The following is an 18,022-nucleotide window of genomic DNA, read 5'->3' as shown; positions in this document are numbered from 1 at the left end:
GGGCAAAGCCAGCAATATGCATGTGTGGGTTGGTTCACAAACAGTCTCAGTGCCCTTTTAAAGGAATAGGGCCTTCCAATGCAAAAATCCCATGTTCCAAGCTGGCCAAGGTAGGTGCTGACCAAAACAAATTGGTAATTTAGTCAGTTCCTATTAGAAGATTCCAGAGCAGTACCATCATTACCTTTGCAATCAGTCCTAGCAGCCAGCACCAACCATCCTCTCCCCTGCAGCTCCTTCTCCCTGGGAAAGGAGGCATAACTAAGGACAGAATGGGGAAGAGGCCTGTCTCCTAGTAACCCCCACCTCAATGCAGAGTTGGCCAATTAACTGAAGCACTGCCTCCTACCCAGCTTGAACAGCAACAAGTCAACACTTGAAAAATAGTTTATTTGTTAGTTTGTTTTTTTTAATAAAAAGTAAATAAAAATCACAACTTTCTTTTCCCTTAAATCCCTGACAGCCCCCAGCTGTGCTCACCACATGTGTGTCTCCCTAGTACTGGAGAAGGGGAAAAAAGAGCAACACACACAGGCAACTTTAGGCCTTTACTTCAGATGGTATTTGCTCAATGCAGAGCATCCTACCCCTCCCTGAAGGGGTTAAAATAGGTATAGGGATAAATCCAGTCACCCAGTAGCACCAGCAACCCACCACCTCCTGCCCGTGAGGCACCCCAGCAAGAGAACCTCGGTGCTTTGTTTGGAACAGACCATCTGCTGCCCACAGCACATTCAGCTTCAGCCAGCCGAGGGCTGGTGCCAAAGGCCTCCAATCGCCATACGCACTACCATTTAGAGAACACATGACCAGCTGACATTTTCCAGATCATACAGGGCCTCTGGCCCCACAGATCTGTCCTGTCTCTCCATTCCAACCCCCAGAATTGATTACGTGCCAATACTGGGAAGGAGGGCTGAGGCAGTGGTGGACATGGCCGTCAGAACATGTAAATGGGAGTTTGATGAACAGCAAATGGAGCCAGGTCCCTGCACTTTGAAACAAAATGGGAGAAACCTCAAGTACAAATTCTAAGCCTACACAAATTGAAAACATGTACCTAAAACATCTACCCTCCTGGGGGAGACACTGGGACTTGGCTAGTCAAGACTCAAGCCAAGCACTGCAATTTAAAACCAAAGAACTTAAAATAGCCAGTGTGATCATCCAGACCCCGGACACTGCTCCAAGAGGGCGAGTGGCTCAGGCCAATTCCTTCAGCTGTAAGAACATTCTCTGACTGTCAGGGTAATGGCTCCCGGACCCACGAACAGAAGGAAAGGCAGGACTAGGAAGGGAGGCATTATCTCCATTTGTGGAAATAGCTCAAAACACTGGAGGTTAGGAGGGCCCATTTTTAGCAGAAGCTGCTGGTTCTCTGAGAAGAGTTTTATACGTATCGAGGCAACCAGCTTAGCAGAGCAGAGTCCAGTGCAGTGGGTAAGTTTTACACTCTTCCCTCCAGCCACCCTTAAAACAGGATGAGGAGAGGCTTATGGTGAGCTTGCTGAGCCACACTGCAGACATGCTTTTGTTTGTGTAAGCAATGGATTAGAAGCCTCATCACCCTTCTGCAGGCAGTGTTTCTGCATTGCTGGGGAATAGCTTTTGTTATTTCTGTCTTCCATCCAAAGCAGATGGCCTTGTCTGGCTGGGAGGGATCTAGCCACTTACTCCGAGCTCTCTTCAGCTTGCTTTTGTTTCTTCTTCTTCTTCTTCTTCTTGGTGCTGGTGTCACTGGCCTGCAGAGAAGATGGATCTCAGGAAGGGTGTCTGGGAAGGAATCACTGCTGATTTGTGACACCTTTCAGCAAGGACTAATGAGGTATTTATATAAGGATTCATCTTAACTACCCCCCAGGAGCTCTCATCCATGAGGGAAGAGTGACATACCATGCTGACACTCCCCCATCCAAGGCTCCCCAAAACAAAATCTGCCTGGCAGGGTAATTACCAACATGCAATGCACCAAGTCCAGGAGCATGTACACTGGAGAAGCAATTGCCACTCCACATCAATAGGCATCTAGCCTGGTGCCCTATCTCCAACTGTGCACTACTCCAGAGGCACCAGAAGAAGGCATAATAATCTCTGCCAGACAATTGTGAAAAAGCTACCCCAGGAGCAGATTATTCCTAACCCATTAAACAAGGGCAGTCTGTAACAGCCCCTTCCACACCCTGCCCTACAGATTAATCTGTTTATCCATGGCAGGCCAGCCCCCAGGGACAGACAATGGTGCCAACTAAGCTTAGCTATATTGAGGCGGCTTGCAGTGATGTAACTCTATACTGATGGGGGAAAGCAGCGACCTACATGGACAAATTAAATAGGTGTCTCAGGGTTTGTAAGTATCACTAAGAGGGGTGTACAAGTAATGCAGTGCAGCCACACTCCTAGCTCTGCAGCACCATCAAGCTACCTACCACTTCCATTAGCTCCCCTCCGCTCTCTGCAGCTTCTTTGGCTTTCTTCTCTTTTTTCTTCTTTTTCTTTTCCTTCCTGCTCTGCTCCTCTGGTTGCGGAGTGGCCGGAGAGGATGGAGCCACTGATGCCTCATTTTCACTCTCTGTCTCCCGCTTTCTCTGTTTAAGATTAAAGCCAGCATCAGATCAGCTCTCTGTAACAGGAGGCCTGTCTCAAGTTCAGATGACAGACCCCACATACAACTTAGGGCTCCACATTCTTCCAGTCTCTGCTATGTCATCTGTACGCAAAGTGACAGAGCCCAAAAACAGGTCCAGGGTTGGCTCCCCAAAGATAACCTGCTTCCTTTGGTAACACGCACATGCTGGTTGGGCTTTTTCAACTGGGATGAACTGCACCAGACTAGGATGGGGGCTAGTGACCCTGGCCTCTGGAATCCCATGAGCGCAGCTCTGCATTCAGATTCTGGGCCATGGTCTTGAGCCATCTTTAGGGCTCTTGTTCCCAGATCTTGTCCCCCAATGAATTCAAAGCCTGGTGACGTAACACTAACCACACAGGTGAATATGGATAACATATGAAAGTCCACTCTGCTGGACAAATTGAAGGAGACTCCACATGTTAACTCTGCCTCCCCCAAAGAAAACAACATAGGAAAGCATAATTCACGGGATCAATCTGCCAAGGCAGAGATGTTCATTTGACAATACACAGGTCTGAAATGGATGTTACACGAAAGCAGCCTGTGGTACTTACTTTTGGTACTCTCTCAGCCATTGCTGCTGGGGCTTCTGCCTCTTTCTTCACAGCAACACTGAAAGGAGGAAAACACCTCTGAGTTGAATGTGTGAATACTGCCAATCAATCCTATACGTTCAGATTTACTGTCCTCCCTCCTAGATGCTTGCTGCAAACCAAGCTACATCCCTCAGCCTCCTGCTGCTACACAGTTGACACACTACAGCTCCTTTTTCTGATTGCTATGTTATACAACACTTGGCAGTGTACGGAAAGCCTGCAGCCCACATCAGTGCCTAACTGTGCTGGACAAAGGCAGAGCCTCCCCTGTTTAATTTGGCAGACTGACTCCCTCTAGAGCCACAGATATCAAGCTAGAAAGGGATAACTGTCTGCTCACTTGGTTTGTCTGGAATAGCACCTCCCGTTATTCCTCCAGGGCAGTGCTCCCTAGGGATGGCAAATAACCGCATTGCAATTAACATACTTTGAAAAGGTATTATGTTGCTTGACAGTATTTTTAACATGCTATATTCAACCCCCGTGACCTTTTATACCCCAAACTGACATTTTCCAGCAGAAGTCAGCAATATGCCCTAAGGAAGTGGCACTCTAAGATGCCACAGCAGAGACTGAACACATGCAATTCACCCCTCTGCCCTGTCCCTCAAACAGGTCTCTGGAGCGCTGTGCATTACCTGTAGTCCACATACTCCTTCTTCCAGGAATCTGGCGTGCTCTCATTGGGCTTGCCATGCTTGCTCAACAGGCCCTGCTTGATCATCATCATCTTTTGACTTGCCTGGCGTGAAAATGCAGAGAGAAAAGGTCATATTCTAGCTTCAAAGGAGCTATCATTTCTAGTTGGAGAAGTCACTTGGCATGTGATGACACACTGTGGAAGAGAACCAAGTTCATGATGAAACCTTTACCAGGTCAGAGAGAGAGACAAATATGTCCTCAAAGAGCCTCTGATAGCACATCGCAAATTATCATTGTTACTTAGGAGTTTATTTCTTGGCTGATGTCATTCTTCTATTTGCAACACCGGTTAATTAAAGTAGTAGTATTCCAGAAAAGATTATTTTACCCTCCCACTGTGTCACTGCATGAGAAGGAACTGCAAGCAAATTGGAGCAAGTCTTCTACTGTTACAGACCCAGCTATACATAAATGCTAATCATATGTGCATCAGGCACATGGGTAAGTGGAATTGTGCAAGAGAGATGGAAGTGGTATTTCTGCTGCTCCTGGAGCCCCTTTCAACAGACTTTAGTACTCTGCCACATGGCCACGATATACTGCGTCTCTAATGCTATTTTGAATTTCAATGGCACCTTTCATTAGAGCACTTGAAGCATTCTTACAGACACTACTTCAGCCTCTCAAGAGTGGGGGGCATGGAACATCTTCTAATTCTTCCACGAGCCATCAGTATTGGGTGATAGATTTAAGTCATCTTTGCACACAGTGCTAATGTCAGCTACATCACATCATTTGGCTCTTCCTGGAAGAATCTGCAGCACAGACTAAAATCAGTCTGATCCTGGCTTAGCCTAGTCAAGATCTAGTCTACACCACCAACTGGAACCAGACTTTTAACCAGGTTAGGGACAGCCCAGTCCTCGGACATGGTTATAGCTGTGCAGACATAGCCCAAAGAGCCCTACAGTCTCACAGCAGGAGCAAAACTGATCAAGCCTTAGAATCATAGAATCATAGAATATCAGGGTTGGAAGGGACCCCAGAAGGTCATCTAGTCCAACCCCCTGCTCAAAGCAGGACCAATTCCCAGTTAAATCATCCCAGCCAGGGCTTTGTCAAGCCTGACCTTAAAAACCTCTAAGGAAGGAGATTCTACCACCTCCCTAGGTAACGCATTCCAGTGTTTCACCACCCTCTTAGTGAAAAAGTTTTTCCTAATAACCAATCTAAACCTCCCCCACTGCAACTTGAGACCATTACTCCTCGTTCTGTCATCTGCTACCATTGAGAACAGTCTAGAGCCATCCTCTTTGGAACCCCCTTTCAGGTAGTTGAAAGCAGCTATCAAATCCCCCCTCATTCTTCTCTTCTGCAGGCTAAACAATCCCAGCTCCCTCAGCCTCTCCTCATAACTCATGTGTTCCAGTCCCCTAATCATTTTTGTTGCCCTTCGCTGGACTCTCTCCAATTTATCCACATCCTTCTTGAAGTGTGGGGCCCAAAACTGGACACAGTACTCCAGATGAGGCCTCACCAATGTCGAATAGAGGGGAATGATCACGTCCCTCGATCTGCTCGCTATGCCCCTACTTATACATCCCAAAATGCCATTGGCCTTCTTGGCAACAAGGGCACACTGCTGACTCATATCCAGCTTCTCGTCCACTGTCACCCCTAGGTCCTTTTCTGCAGAACTGCTGCCTAGCCATTCGGTCCCTAGTCTGTAGCTGTGCATTGGGTTCTTCCGTCCTAAGTCCTTTTTCATCTTCTTGGCTTCAGAGGGTTTAGACAAACTACATATGTTTGTAAATGGTGGTGACAAACTGGAAGCCTTTATCTAGGACCTGCTACTTTGTAAGAGGCTGCTTTGAACCAATTTCTAACACCACACAGCCTCCCACCCTTAGTCTCACCTTGGGACCAAGACCCCATTTGCGGGGGTAAGTGTCTCTTTCCATAATCACCCTCTTGATCTTTGCCACTATACCGTGGTCACAGGTAGAAATCACTGCAGTGGTCATCAAGGCAACAGCTGCATTAGTGGAAATGAAAAGAATGAACATTTAGGCACAAAAGAGCAATACTGGCCAGCTATTGGATTCAGTCTCCTATGACTCAGCGTTATGGTGGTGCAGAGATGGGCTACAAAGATGGTATTCCCAAGACTGACATCCAAAGGGATGCAATTTTCATCAGCCCCCTACACAATTACCCAAGAAGTCCATCCAACTCACGCCCTGGACAGGCTTCCACTTGTAACTCACTCCCTGTCTGGTTCATGATCAGGGAAGTACAAACTGGGGAACTCTAGATCTAAAAGCAGGAGCATCTACTGCCTGAGCTAAAAGACTCAGATCTCGTAGCTAAGATTGTAGCAGGTTTACCAACCACTATGTGGCTCAGCCCCCAGCAGAGCAACGGATGCGGGTTCACAGACTAGCTAGGAGTGAATTGTTACGCCACCCAGTGGTGTCCTGTATTGGATACAGGGCATAAGCAACACACACACACACCACTGCTCATTGTCAGACATGCGCCCAGTCAGGATGGCGCCTTAGTCCTTATTACCTAGGCAAATTCTTTCCTGCAAGTATCTGGTAATAAAAAAGACATTAGTACAAAATAACAGTGCACACCCATTCAGCAGCCATCCAAGATGCATCATTTCTTTATACTAGATTTGTTAGGAGAGAGAAGTTCACAGGCAGCAGTATGTGATCAGAGAGCATCACTCGTCTTGGTCGAGATGGAGCCCCCATGGAGAGGGGCTCCAGCTCTGCTGGCTCTGTCCCGCTCCTGCAGGCAGCCAGCCACACCCTCAAGCAGCCCCCAGTAGAACACTGAAAGGCTGGAGGGTATTTGGAGACTGCACAGCACAGAGACCCTAGAACAGGAATCTAGGTGCTGCAGGGAGGGCAGTGCAGCAGTACTCAGAGAATGGATAAACTTCATCATCATTTCACATACAGTGGTGTGCTTGAAAGCCCAGGACACAGGAATGGAGTGATATAGCTAGGCTTGGAAGCATTAGACTTTTACTGCTAAGTGTCGATAATTGTCAATTTCACTGTATACAAACTAACCAAAATATATTTCCATTGATTTCTTTCTTTGCCTAAGAACTTAAGAATTTGATTTAAAGATATTTATTTTGTACATTTTGACATATAATGTTGACAATGTGTTTTAACAGTGGTAACACTAACTTTTTGAATCTTAACGTGTCATTAAATTATCTGCCCTACCACAATTTCGCACAACTGGGAAAATTTAAATTGATAAAAATAGAAAAAACACATTATAGAGCAATAAAATCTGTTACTGTACCAGATACCAGAGTTATAACTAGGCCATTATTTCTCAGCTGGTATCACTGACCTCTCTAAGCAATGTTGTTCTCACACTTCTAAGGGTAGCAAGTCATAGTTATTCCATTGACAGCATCCCATCATTTCCCACCACGAAACAAAGATGAAAGATTCCAGCCATGGCGAGTGCCATCCTGCCCCCCATGAAATGCTCAAGCCACCCATGTTTGTTACAAGCTTCTGAAGATGTTCTATTGCTCTGGCTTTACGGCCAAGTAGCTAGCTCAGTGGCTGGAGGAAGAACATTGACCTCTTCTTACCCATGCAGATGGCCTCCCCTTTAGTGGTGATGACGACAATCTCCTGATTAATCTCAATGCCATCTTCATACCTCAGAACACCAGGAAGCATGATCTTGGCGCCGTAGCAGATGGCATTAACCTGGAAAGGTGTAAGACGAAGGCTGAAAAATCTGGTTGAGAATGTAAAGTTACATGGTCTTAACCAATGCATAACATTGACTCTGCAAATTTATTCAGCCACTAAATACCAATTGGTGCTGCCCCACTGATAAAATGATATTTTTTCATGTATGACTTAAGAGCACCTCCTCCCACGCTCCAGGATTTGGCCATTGCTCCTCTACGCTGATTCAAAGCACCCTCTGCTATTCAGACCTGCACACTGCCTCCTTGAAAGAGATGCTGGTGGTTGTTTATAAGGATCTGGATCACCACCACTAAAGTTATTTGTTACTTGTTGTCCAAGCTGGAGGTGAAGTTAGGGTGAAATGCATTAGTGTCACCCCACTGTCCCACCACCTGCTGATATTTTCCAAAGCCATTCAGGAACTCACTGCACTGTCCTTCATAACCAGCCGTTTGTGTGAAGTCAGCAGCTTCTCCAAGGGGAAGATAACCCGCCTCAGATAACTCTCATCCTTGTTGTTGTCATACTGCCACTGGGCATCCAGTACATCGTGCATTGTCACCATGTGGTCCTGCAGAGAGAAATGCCCACTAAGTTTACCCTTGGCCCAGCCACCCAATCAAATCAGACCGAGAAAAACTGGCTAAAACAACGGTGAGAAATACATTGCAGTAAAAGCAGTGATGAATTCTGGGGTTCCCAAAAGGGGTTGAAGATAAAGTTACCGAGAGCTATGAACAAAGCAGGTAAGTGCAACTTAAAGTCCCCCCACATAACTCTGCTAGCACCCCTCTGCTCTGACCTCTGCTGTTCCAGTCCTGGGACCCTCCTGACCACAAATTGCCACGTTTGTATATAATGTTTACCACAAAAACTCATTTGTGACCTGACCCACAAATGAACTTAGCTTCCCACACATGAAACATCAGCACGTGAAAGGCTGAGCTACCTAGCTCCCCAAATCGCGCACACAACAACGCTGTCTGCAATGGCAGCAAGCACCCTGTCAGAAACCTCAGTACTCTGGATGCGGTGTATCAGGCACTAAGATCACAGGCTCTTAGGAAAAGTGGCTGCATCAAGAGCCTCCATGCTATAAAAAGAGCAGAGAATTTGTTCCACAAATGAAGTGTTTCTCCAAAACTCCAGGACCATCTCGGCCCATGCTGGAAAGTCTATCTAGGCTTTTATACCACCCCCAGCACAGCAGTAGCCAAGGACTTTACACAGAGGTGCTCATTTTAATCCAAGTATGTTTCCTACATTAGATACCTTGAAAAGCCCAAAGCCAGAGTGCAAGAAGAAAGCAGTTAAGCTCTTTCAGTACATGGACGTTTTGTGGGCTGAGTGACGGAAGTGGCAGAAAGCGAAGCTTCCCATCATCTTGACATGACTCCCAGCCACTCACTGTCCCAAAGTTTAATTACCAGAACAGGGACAGCAGCCCTGAACTGAACTCAACACTCTGGGTTAAGATAACTTACAGCAAGGGCCTTTCAAAAGAAAGCCAGGCGTACCCTCCTACCTTCTCTCCCATGATCCCCGAGCGTACTCGCCGGAGCTCTTGCATCTGACCTCCAACCCCCAGCAGCAGGCCCAAGTGGACACACAGCGTACGGATGTAGGTGCCAGCTTCACAACTCACCCAGAAGATACCTGGAATGCAATATAGGGAGGGGAGAGAAGAATTGTGAGCTATCCAGCGGTACCATAATTTAACACACTTGCCTGTGGGGATTAAAGTGAGCCCTGTGATTGGCTCCATGTTCAGTGCCTCCAATGAGCCATCAGTATTGGGTGATAGATGTAAGTCATCTTTGCACAGAGTGCTAATGTCATCTACTTTGCATCATTTGGCTCTTCATGGAAGAGTTCAGCAACTTTTATCATGGGGAAAATATGCAAGACAATTTCAGCTCTTGCAGAGGGTGGGGACTGGCAGTCTCAGGGTATTTCTCTGTACTGGGAAGAAGCTCATCCCACATGGAAGTAGGTGGGATTTCGTCAGTCATCAGAGATCACCATAATGAGGAATTCATCACATTTCCCCAGGAACATCAACAGAGGGCACTTTTCCTTTCCTTAGATGGCTGCAGTGCAGTGCATCCCCTTTGGAGTTCAGCCTGGAACACAGACCTCTCTTTTAAACCAGTTTCAATTAACAAGTTAAAGCCTGGATTTTAAAATGGGACCATCAAGTGTCTGCACATCACTGCACTTGGAAGAGGAACAGCAAGTCCCCTCTAGTGGTGTGTTCACTAGATCCTCACAGAGAGAGCCCATAACAGCACTTTCATGCTTTGAAGTGCTAGCAGAGAACCTATGAGGCGTTTTACCTAATCTCCTCTCAGGGTCGTATTCTACCAGTTTGCTCTCATAGATGGTTCGGACCCTCAGCTGCCTCTTGACAGCTGCAATGAGGGGAGGTCGCTGAAACAGGGCACCGGTCAGAGTTTCTATTGCCTAGGGGGAAAAGCAGAAGAGCTGTCAGCCTTCACCTTTACAGAGCCCACACCATCCCATCAGCACATCTCGACAAAAAAGCATGCTGCTATTTGGACAATAAAAATCATTTTCCTATTGTATATCACATGTTGTATCTGATCATACAACATTAAAGCAAGCCCATCTGAGCCACTCACGCACCCCCTAGATAGAAATTACTCCCCCAGCTACCAATGAGGCTACTTTACCAGGCAGCAGCATGTGATCAGACAGCAGCACTCATCTTGGCTGAGACAGAGCCCTATGAAGAGGGGCTCCCGCCCTGCTGGCTCTGCCCCTCTCCTGCACAGAGTTGGCCAAACCAGCGGCTCCCAATAAAACAATGAAAGGCTGGAGGGTATTTGGAGGCTGCACAGCACGGGGACCCAAGAACAGGAATCTGCATGCTGAAGGGAGGGCAATGCAGTAGCACTCTGAGAATGGATTCATCATCACTTCACATACACCGCATGCCTGCCAGGAGGAGACTTAAGGTCTTTTTTAAAATGCATGATCACAGCATTTGTGAAATAGCAAGGGCATGTCAACATCTCAAGGCCTGAGGTTCGTATTCTCAAGGGAAAATTGCAATTGTTATGGACAATCCTACTAAAACACAGACAGCAAATATACAGTGAACCAATGCAAATTAAGCATCTGATTAAGTAACATCATGTCATGCTGCACAATTTTGATTTTATTAGGGGCAGTTTACTCTATTACCTCTACCGCAACAAAATGCTCTCAATGGCTCTTTAAGGAATGCTCTTACCCACATCTCTAACGTACACTGATAAGACAACACAGCAGGAAGCGAACGTGGGTTCAAGCATGCAGAGACTTACCCTGGAAAGCTGAATCTCGCTTTCAATAGCATTGTGCAGCCGAATGATTCCCACATACTCTTTGCCTGAAAGAATGACAGAAGAGTAGTCAGGAGCGGCCACTTGCATTTTATTGTTCACCGCCATGTCGGTGTTATTACAATTCAAACATCTATAGAGGCCAGTCTTCTTAACAGCCACTGACTTTTAGAAACGGCTCAAGCACAAAAAGCTCTAACCCCTTGAATCTCTCAACAAAGAAACACAAGCTGCAGGTTTATTTATGGAGCAAGATTTATTGTGTAGGGCAGCACAGCACAAGGCTGAATAAAAGCAATGGTAACCTCTTGTGTGTAAATTAAAATTTGCAGTTCTGAGACCTGATCAGCTAAAAATGGTGACACCACAAAGCTCAGGAAAACAATAGCTTGCCAGGCCTCCAGTTCATCCCAACTTTGTATTCTGCTATAATGGACAGTAAACCTTAGTTAGAAATAGGCAGGCTTTAGAGGCCTGGAACTGGAATCCTCTGCTCATCATTAAAATGCAGACAGTCAGTCAGTCTTTCATCTGACCACTTAAAAGAACTAGAGAGTAAACTACCCCAAAGCAGTAAATGACATGCCTGCACTCTGCTGAGACTTGACCAGCCGTGTTGCTCGTTCGATGCACACAATCAAACACCCCGTCACTTTGGGGTCAAGCGTCCCACTGTGCCCTGTCTTCTCAACCCGGAGGATGCGCCGGATCCAGGCAACCACCTCATGGGAAGAAGGGTTGGATGGCTTGTCGAGGTTAATGAAGCCTGTCCTGGAACACAGCACACAGATGATTAGAACCTTCAATGCCATTTGATAACCTGGTTGTATTTTACCAAGGGCATCTGGCTTCTAAAGAGAGATGTTTTGCAGCCAAGAAAAACTACATCCAAGATTTTTAAGAATAGGAGCTCCTCCTAATATGGAGCATTTTCAAAAGTGCTGAGCAACCAAAAGCTCCCATTTAAGTCAAATGAGCTGTTAGGTGCTCTATATTTAAAACAGGACTTTTATTAAACAGCTTAACTCTAAACTCCTGTTTTTGAAAATCTTGGCCTTACTGCATCAAATTTAATAATTTTATTAAGATAATGTTGAAATAAGAAACGGTACAGAGTTCAAGCATAGAAGTTTCTGGTTGTCAGGGGATAAGGTACAGATTATCAAGGGGTGCAAAATTCGATTTAGGAGCTGGTGGAGCAAGGATCACATAATAATCTGCAATCTCCCCGACTGGGGGAAAAGTTTAACCGGTCAGGGTACAGACATCGAGATATGGGGTAAGTTATCCACACAACGGCTATGTTCAGTATGCTGGGTATAGTGAGTGAATACGGGGGTGGGGGTGGGTCTACCCTCATTTGGTGGGGTTTAATGTTCAGTGGGTTTACGGTTCCAGTTCATACGGTCCGATGGGGAAGGCCTCTCAGTCTCTTTCCCACTACTACAAGAGAAAACTCCCCCAGCCTGGCAAAACATCTCCACTAAAGTCTTCACATTGGATGTACATTTACTTGTGCCTCTTTATCAATACCCACTAAACAATGACAGAAAGTGAAACATGCTGGGAAAGGGAAGCTATATTGCTTTCAGACACCATAACATTACTCTACTTTTCATTTCTAAATCTACCCCAAAAGAATCTGACTAGAATAAATTGAAATGTAGGCGACTGGTAACCAAATTTAAAGAGGAATTTTGTATAGCCAACAACAGTGAAGAAAAAGTAACTGTTTCCAGACCTACTTAAACTGGGAGAGTCACCAAACTCTTTGAGGATGTAAGCTGTGACAGAAGTTACAATTTTCCCCAACAAACATACCTAACATACTCAGTGATGTCTCTCTTCAGGGGATTGCAGCCAGAGGGAAGGGGTGTGTAGTGTGTTGTCCTCACATTTAGCTTGTCAAAGTTCTACAAAATTCAAACAAAATGTACCATAAACAAAAATACTCTAAGTCTTTAGAAACGAATCCCATTTTACCTGGAATTTTTGATCCCCATGGAGATCTGCAATCACATAATCTGACCTAGTTTAAATTACAATTAACTGAAAATGCCTCTCCCATACTGGCAGCTCTAGAAACAGACTTTCTACAGCAAGAAAAGGCCAACACTATGCAAAGAAGGTTAAAAGCTCTGTAGAACAACAGAGCTTTACAAAGTAGAGCAAACCCAGTGTGTCTGTGTACAGAACTAGGGTCTCTGTGGAGACTTATGCAAACATTATCCCTGCACAGAAAGAAGGGATGGATGTAAATCCTGTGGGGATGGTTATACGGCAGGTCAAGATCATATGCAGTTTGACAGATCAGACACACAATGAGTGAAAGCCCTTTTCAACATTTGGGTCATAGAGCCTGGTGCGAGATTGGTTGCCCTCTGCCTTAGGTTCCCATGTAGGGTATTTCTTTACAGGCAGGCTAAGGAACACATGTGAATCAAGGAGTAATGTTTTTATATCTGTACACACAGACGGAATCCTATAATCCTCTTTACCTTCAGCAGCAAGGGCCACTGAGATGTGTCCAGCTGAGCCACTCGGGATTCAGGTTTGATGAAGAATTCCTCTGTATGCTGTATGTCCTGGGGAGAGAAATCACAGATCAGAGAAGTGGAGTTGACATGCAAAGTGTCTTATCTCTTTTTTACAACTGAAAGTCTTTTGTAGTCTATTGCCAACATTCACAAATTATTGCTAACACATCTTACACAATTCCCTTCAATGACAGCTACACCAAAGCAACATATACCCACAGCACCACAAATTCACTGCAAAACGATTATTGTCCAGAGAGATAATGGCTATAACACCAAGTAAAACTGAAGAGTTCTGGAACTGAATTAATGAACCATGACGTGAAACAGCCCCCCAGAGCTCCATGGCAAGTCTAAAGGATACTAAAGGATGGCTACATGTTTGAATGCAGAATAATGATCCCAGTCTGCTCCCTTCACTCACTAAAACAGTAGCAAAGTTTCAGTTCCAAAAGACCATAGGAGGCAGAATCTCTTTGGTGCATTGCAAAAGAGCAAAAGCTAGACTTAGACTATGTCTACACTAGCACTTTTGTTGGTCAGAGGAGCCAAAGAAACCACATCCCAACCGGCATAAATTTCACCATTGGAAGTGTTGGTGTAGACAGCGCTATGTTGGCAAGAGCCCTTCTCCCAGCAACATAGCTATTGCTGCTCGTTGAGGGTGGTTTAATTATGTTGATGGAAGAGCTCACTCCCATCAGCATAGAGTGGCTACACGGAAGACCTTAGAGCGGCGCAGCTGCTGCAGTAGCAGCTGTGCAAAGTCTTTAGTATAGACATGATCTTAGTTAAGCAACTTCTCCAAAAAACAAACCCAAAACACTGGCTGATCACATCTTAATGCATGCATCACAATTTGAAAGGAAAGAAGTGCTATTTTGCTCCTCTCAACTTCAGGTGACCCAGTGAATGGGTGAAAAAAGACTAAATCCCAATCCAATAATGGATTATTTCTATTTAAAAATGAATAAAGGCCAATTTAGGACAGATTCTCTTTTAAATGACACATTCTAAGCACAAGCATCTCCCTCCACCCCTTACCTACCAGAATAATTAATTAAGCTGATAAGAACAGATTTTAAAAATGTATTAAAGCTAATGTTAAAATTATACAATATACAGGTTGAGAAAAGACTGTTTGTACACCTGGATATAGTGCTTAGATTATCCCCAATACAAAGTTTGTTTTTAAAGTCATAAGATACACAGTGCATAACCAGCAGTAATCCAAATTTAGGTGAATGAATTTAAGAATACAGTTTAGATATTTAGCATCCAAGTATTCAGGTACATTACTCATGAAAAAATGTATACAGAGTTGGTGGCGGAAGGCGATATACTAAACCTTTAGTCAGTTGTAGTGCAAATACATCACTCCATTGGATTCTAAACAGCCATCTTAGTCTCAAGAGATTTATTAGGAAAAAAAAAGTAGTTTTACTCCAAGAGACACCGACACTCTAAATTCTTGGGGATCAAAGCTGATAAAGAACTTAAAAATCTGCTAAAATGTGTTTATTATTAAAGAAATTCACAGTTTTTTGCCCCCAGTCAGGGCAATTCTATTTTTCTATGGATACTTGGAGCAAGGAGAGGTGCTGATTCAGGACAAAGACTTCAACTGTCTTTCATTCTAAGCCATAACACTGTCCCATCTTAAGTCTCTGAGCTCCCATGGACAGCATTCACCAAAACCAAGGCAGGAAACAACACCGCTTGCCTTCTGTCCTGCTGCTTCTCTCCCATCCACCCCCCAACTAAAGACCTAAAATTGCAGGTGAGTAACATTGTTAAACCATTACTCAAACAGTAAAAGATTCAAGAAGTGGGCCATTGAGTTCTTTTCTTGAGATACTTAAAACAGGTGAAGGTTCCAGGATCTTCCCCAAACAAGAGTTTTGCTCAACTTGAAATCAAGTCAAGGCACCAAGCTAGCCTGGAGGCAAACTCAGTCAGACAAGTGGAAAAACAACTTCACTCACAGCAACATCTGCATCTGGTAGAAGTTTCTTATCCTTTTTCTTCTTCTGCTTCTTAGCTATACAGCCTATATTTGAAACAGAGGTACGTTAAATATTTTTCATACCAGAACTCATCCAAATCCAAACTGGCAGCACTACAGAATTTTATACACAAGCAAGATGTATCTCCTAAAAAATTAGATTCTTTAGTTCAATATCAGGTTCAAAAGCAACTTAATTATTATTTGTTCAGTACTTTGTTGCATTCAATATCAGAGGCAACATATGATATTTAAGAGCAACTATTTCCACACTGCAGTTTTCTTCCTTCTCCATTGTCTTTTCTCTTTTTCTCCCCTCCCCATCTGTCTCTTTCCTACTTTTAACCTCTCTGCATTTTCTTCTCTGCAGCAACGCCCAATTCCAGGAGCTTCACTCCTCCCCCTCTCCTGACAAAAACTGACAAAGAAATGACCATTGTTGACATGAAAACTATCTTCATTAGGCTTTAGACTCAGTACTGAAGCGAGATTAAGGGGGCAGGAGCGGGAGGAAGCTTACACCTCCCGGTCTCCGAGCCACGTGCCAGGATGCCCAGTCAGGCACACGCCACCCTGGCGGACAGGTTTCCGGCACAGATCGGGTGACTGGAGCGTTTGCAAACGAAAGCCGAGAGGCTGCGGAGCTGGCACACGCCGGGGCGCGCCCACATCCCGCTGGGCCTGGGTACGGGGAAGCGGGTGTTGCCACCACGGCACCAGGTATTTGGCCCCGAGGTAATTCCAGGAGCTCCCGGGTTTCTGAAGGGCAGCAGGAGCCACGTGTACGCGGAGCGGCCCCGTTGGTGGCAGGGCTCGGATCGCGGCCCAGGCGGCGGAGCAGGGCCGCGCCCGGGACAGCCGGAGAGACCGAGACCTGCCCCAGGCCACGTGCTCAGGCCGGACAGAACCACCCCCCGGCCGGGACAAGCTCCCCACCTTCCCGGTCAGCCATCTTCGCCCCGCGCGCTCCAGGAGCCGCGTGCTGCCGCCACCCGCCGCCGCGCAGAAAGAGAGACTCGAAGGCCGCCCCTGTCCCGAGATGCACCGCGCGCAGGGCCCTTCCCCGTCACGTGCTCAAGGACCCGGCCCAGGGAAGGGGGGGCGCTGCTTCTCCGCCACCTGACAAGGCGGCGTGCGGCCCGCTCCCCATCACGTGACGGACTACACCCCCCCCCCCCGCGCGCTCACTGCGGGGCCCGGCCGCCGCAGCCCGCTAGCCCCGCGGCAGGCCCTCATGACCAGCTCCTGCGGGGCGCTGGGCACCCCCACAAACTTCCCCGGCCAGGATGCGACACTGAACGTGCCTCCCCCCCAGCAAGCGCACGCCACGGGGATGGCCGTAACTGGAGCGTAGGGGACGCAGCGACCCTGCCAAGCGCTAACGCCAGACCTCCTCCTAAGGCAAGCAAAGACTATTTGACTCTTGGGCACATGGGAAGCAGTCACACCCTTTTAAAAAAAGTTACTGCTACAGGAAAGCTGTGCCAGAGTCCGTAATTACACTGCATATGCTCATTCCGCTTTCTTAGGGGAAAGGAGTACCACAGCCACAGAAACGCCTCAGCCCCTCTAAACAGCGATGTGATTGCCAGTTCATAGGGCTATTACAAGCATGCTGCTGCAGGTAGTAGTGTACTCAAGTGAGAGGAGCGAGCTGTGGCCAAGGTACGCAGGCTCCAGAAGGCCTGTCAAAACTCAAAACCGTTCACCCAACAGATGTGGAACAGAGGAAGGAGGTAATGAGTAGTTTTCCTTTTTTAAAAGGTCATAATACTGATTAAAAGAGTAGAAAGAAAAGGGTATGAGTATTTTACAGAATCAGACACCATGGAAAGTATGGAATAAGCAATCTCTAACCAGGGACAGAGTTTTCTATGTTTAGAATAGCCCTTAAACATTTTCAGCCCTAGTAGGATAGTTCAGAAGGCTAAGCTTTCTTTTTGAAGCACTCTGTTCCCACCCATCACCAGTTCAGTACATGGTTATGAGTCTTCCCCCCAGGAGGAAGACCTGGAGCTTTGTTTTTGCACAGTTTTATCTTAAAGATGTAACATACAATAGTAGCTCCCTTCAATATTTTTTTCCCTGTATCCTGCCCTCTGGTACTGCACCTAGGCTCAAGCCCTGCAGCACATACACAAGCTTAGAGAGCTGAAGACTACTTCAGGACAATAAAGACAGGAAACTCCATTCTGAGTTCCAGTACATAGATGCTTCATTAGAGTCATACATCAGTGAACGAACTGATGATTTCAAAACTTGCCAGTAAAAATTACGTTTCAAAACATTTAAGAAATAATGTAAAGTTCACTTTTATATGTATAAATCAGTTTGCAGTTGCACATAAAGCAAAATAAAGACAAAATACCCATCAATTTCCAATGTTTTACAGGGATGTTTCGTCTCCACTTACTACAGTATAGGCTTGAAGTATTTTTATGCAACTTCCAAAACAGCCTCACTTTTATTCACCCAGAAGACCATGTTAAGTAGGAACACTACTTAGCTTAAGGTCCACAAGGTTCT

The 18,022-nt window shown here is 45.8% G+C and overlaps 1 protein-coding gene across 1 annotated transcript; it reads right to left on the bottom strand.

Annotated features, from left to right (window-relative positions):
• Nucleotides 1-371: 371 nt before the first annotated feature.
• On the bottom strand, nt 372-16,561 carry DKC1 (dyskerin pseudouridine synthase 1). Its single transcript, XM_084638834.1, has 15 exons — nt 16,433-16,561; nt 15,477-15,541; nt 13,453-13,539; nt 12,776-12,867; nt 11,541-11,725; nt 10,937-11,001; nt 9,944-10,070; nt 9,133-9,263; nt 8,035-8,178; nt 7,499-7,619; nt 5,784-5,902; nt 3,864-3,967; nt 3,184-3,241; nt 2,427-2,585; nt 372-1,742 (listed from the first exon to the last, which is right to left on the bottom strand). The coding sequence occupies exons 1-15, from the start codon at nt 16,446-16,448 to the stop codon at nt 1,671-1,673; spliced, it is 1,545 nt and encodes a 514-aa protein (XP_084494960.1). The 5' UTR covers nt 16,449-16,561; the 3' UTR covers nt 372-1,670.
• Nucleotides 16,562-18,022: the final 1,461 nt, after the last annotated feature.

The sequence above is a fragment of the Lepidochelys olivacea genome (assembly GCF_965140295.1).
Source record: "Lepidochelys olivacea isolate rLepOli2 genome assembly, chromosome: 9".
NCBI classification, from domain to species: domain Eukaryota; kingdom Metazoa; phylum Chordata; order Testudines; family Cheloniidae; genus Lepidochelys; species Lepidochelys olivacea.
The sequence above is the reverse complement of the archived record's forward strand: the minus strand, read 5'-3'. Positions and strand labels throughout refer to the sequence as shown.

Coding starts and splice junctions, on each gene's coding strand:
- DKC1 (XM_084638834.1), bottom strand. Junction 13,540..15,476: donor TACCAGATGCAGATGTTGCT/GTGAGTGAAGTT, acceptor TTCTCTCCCCAG/GACATACAGCATACAGAGGA. Junction 9,264..9,943: donor CGACCCTGAGAGGAGATTAG/GTAAAACGCCTC, acceptor ATTGCATTCCAG/GTATCTTCTGGGTGAGTTGT.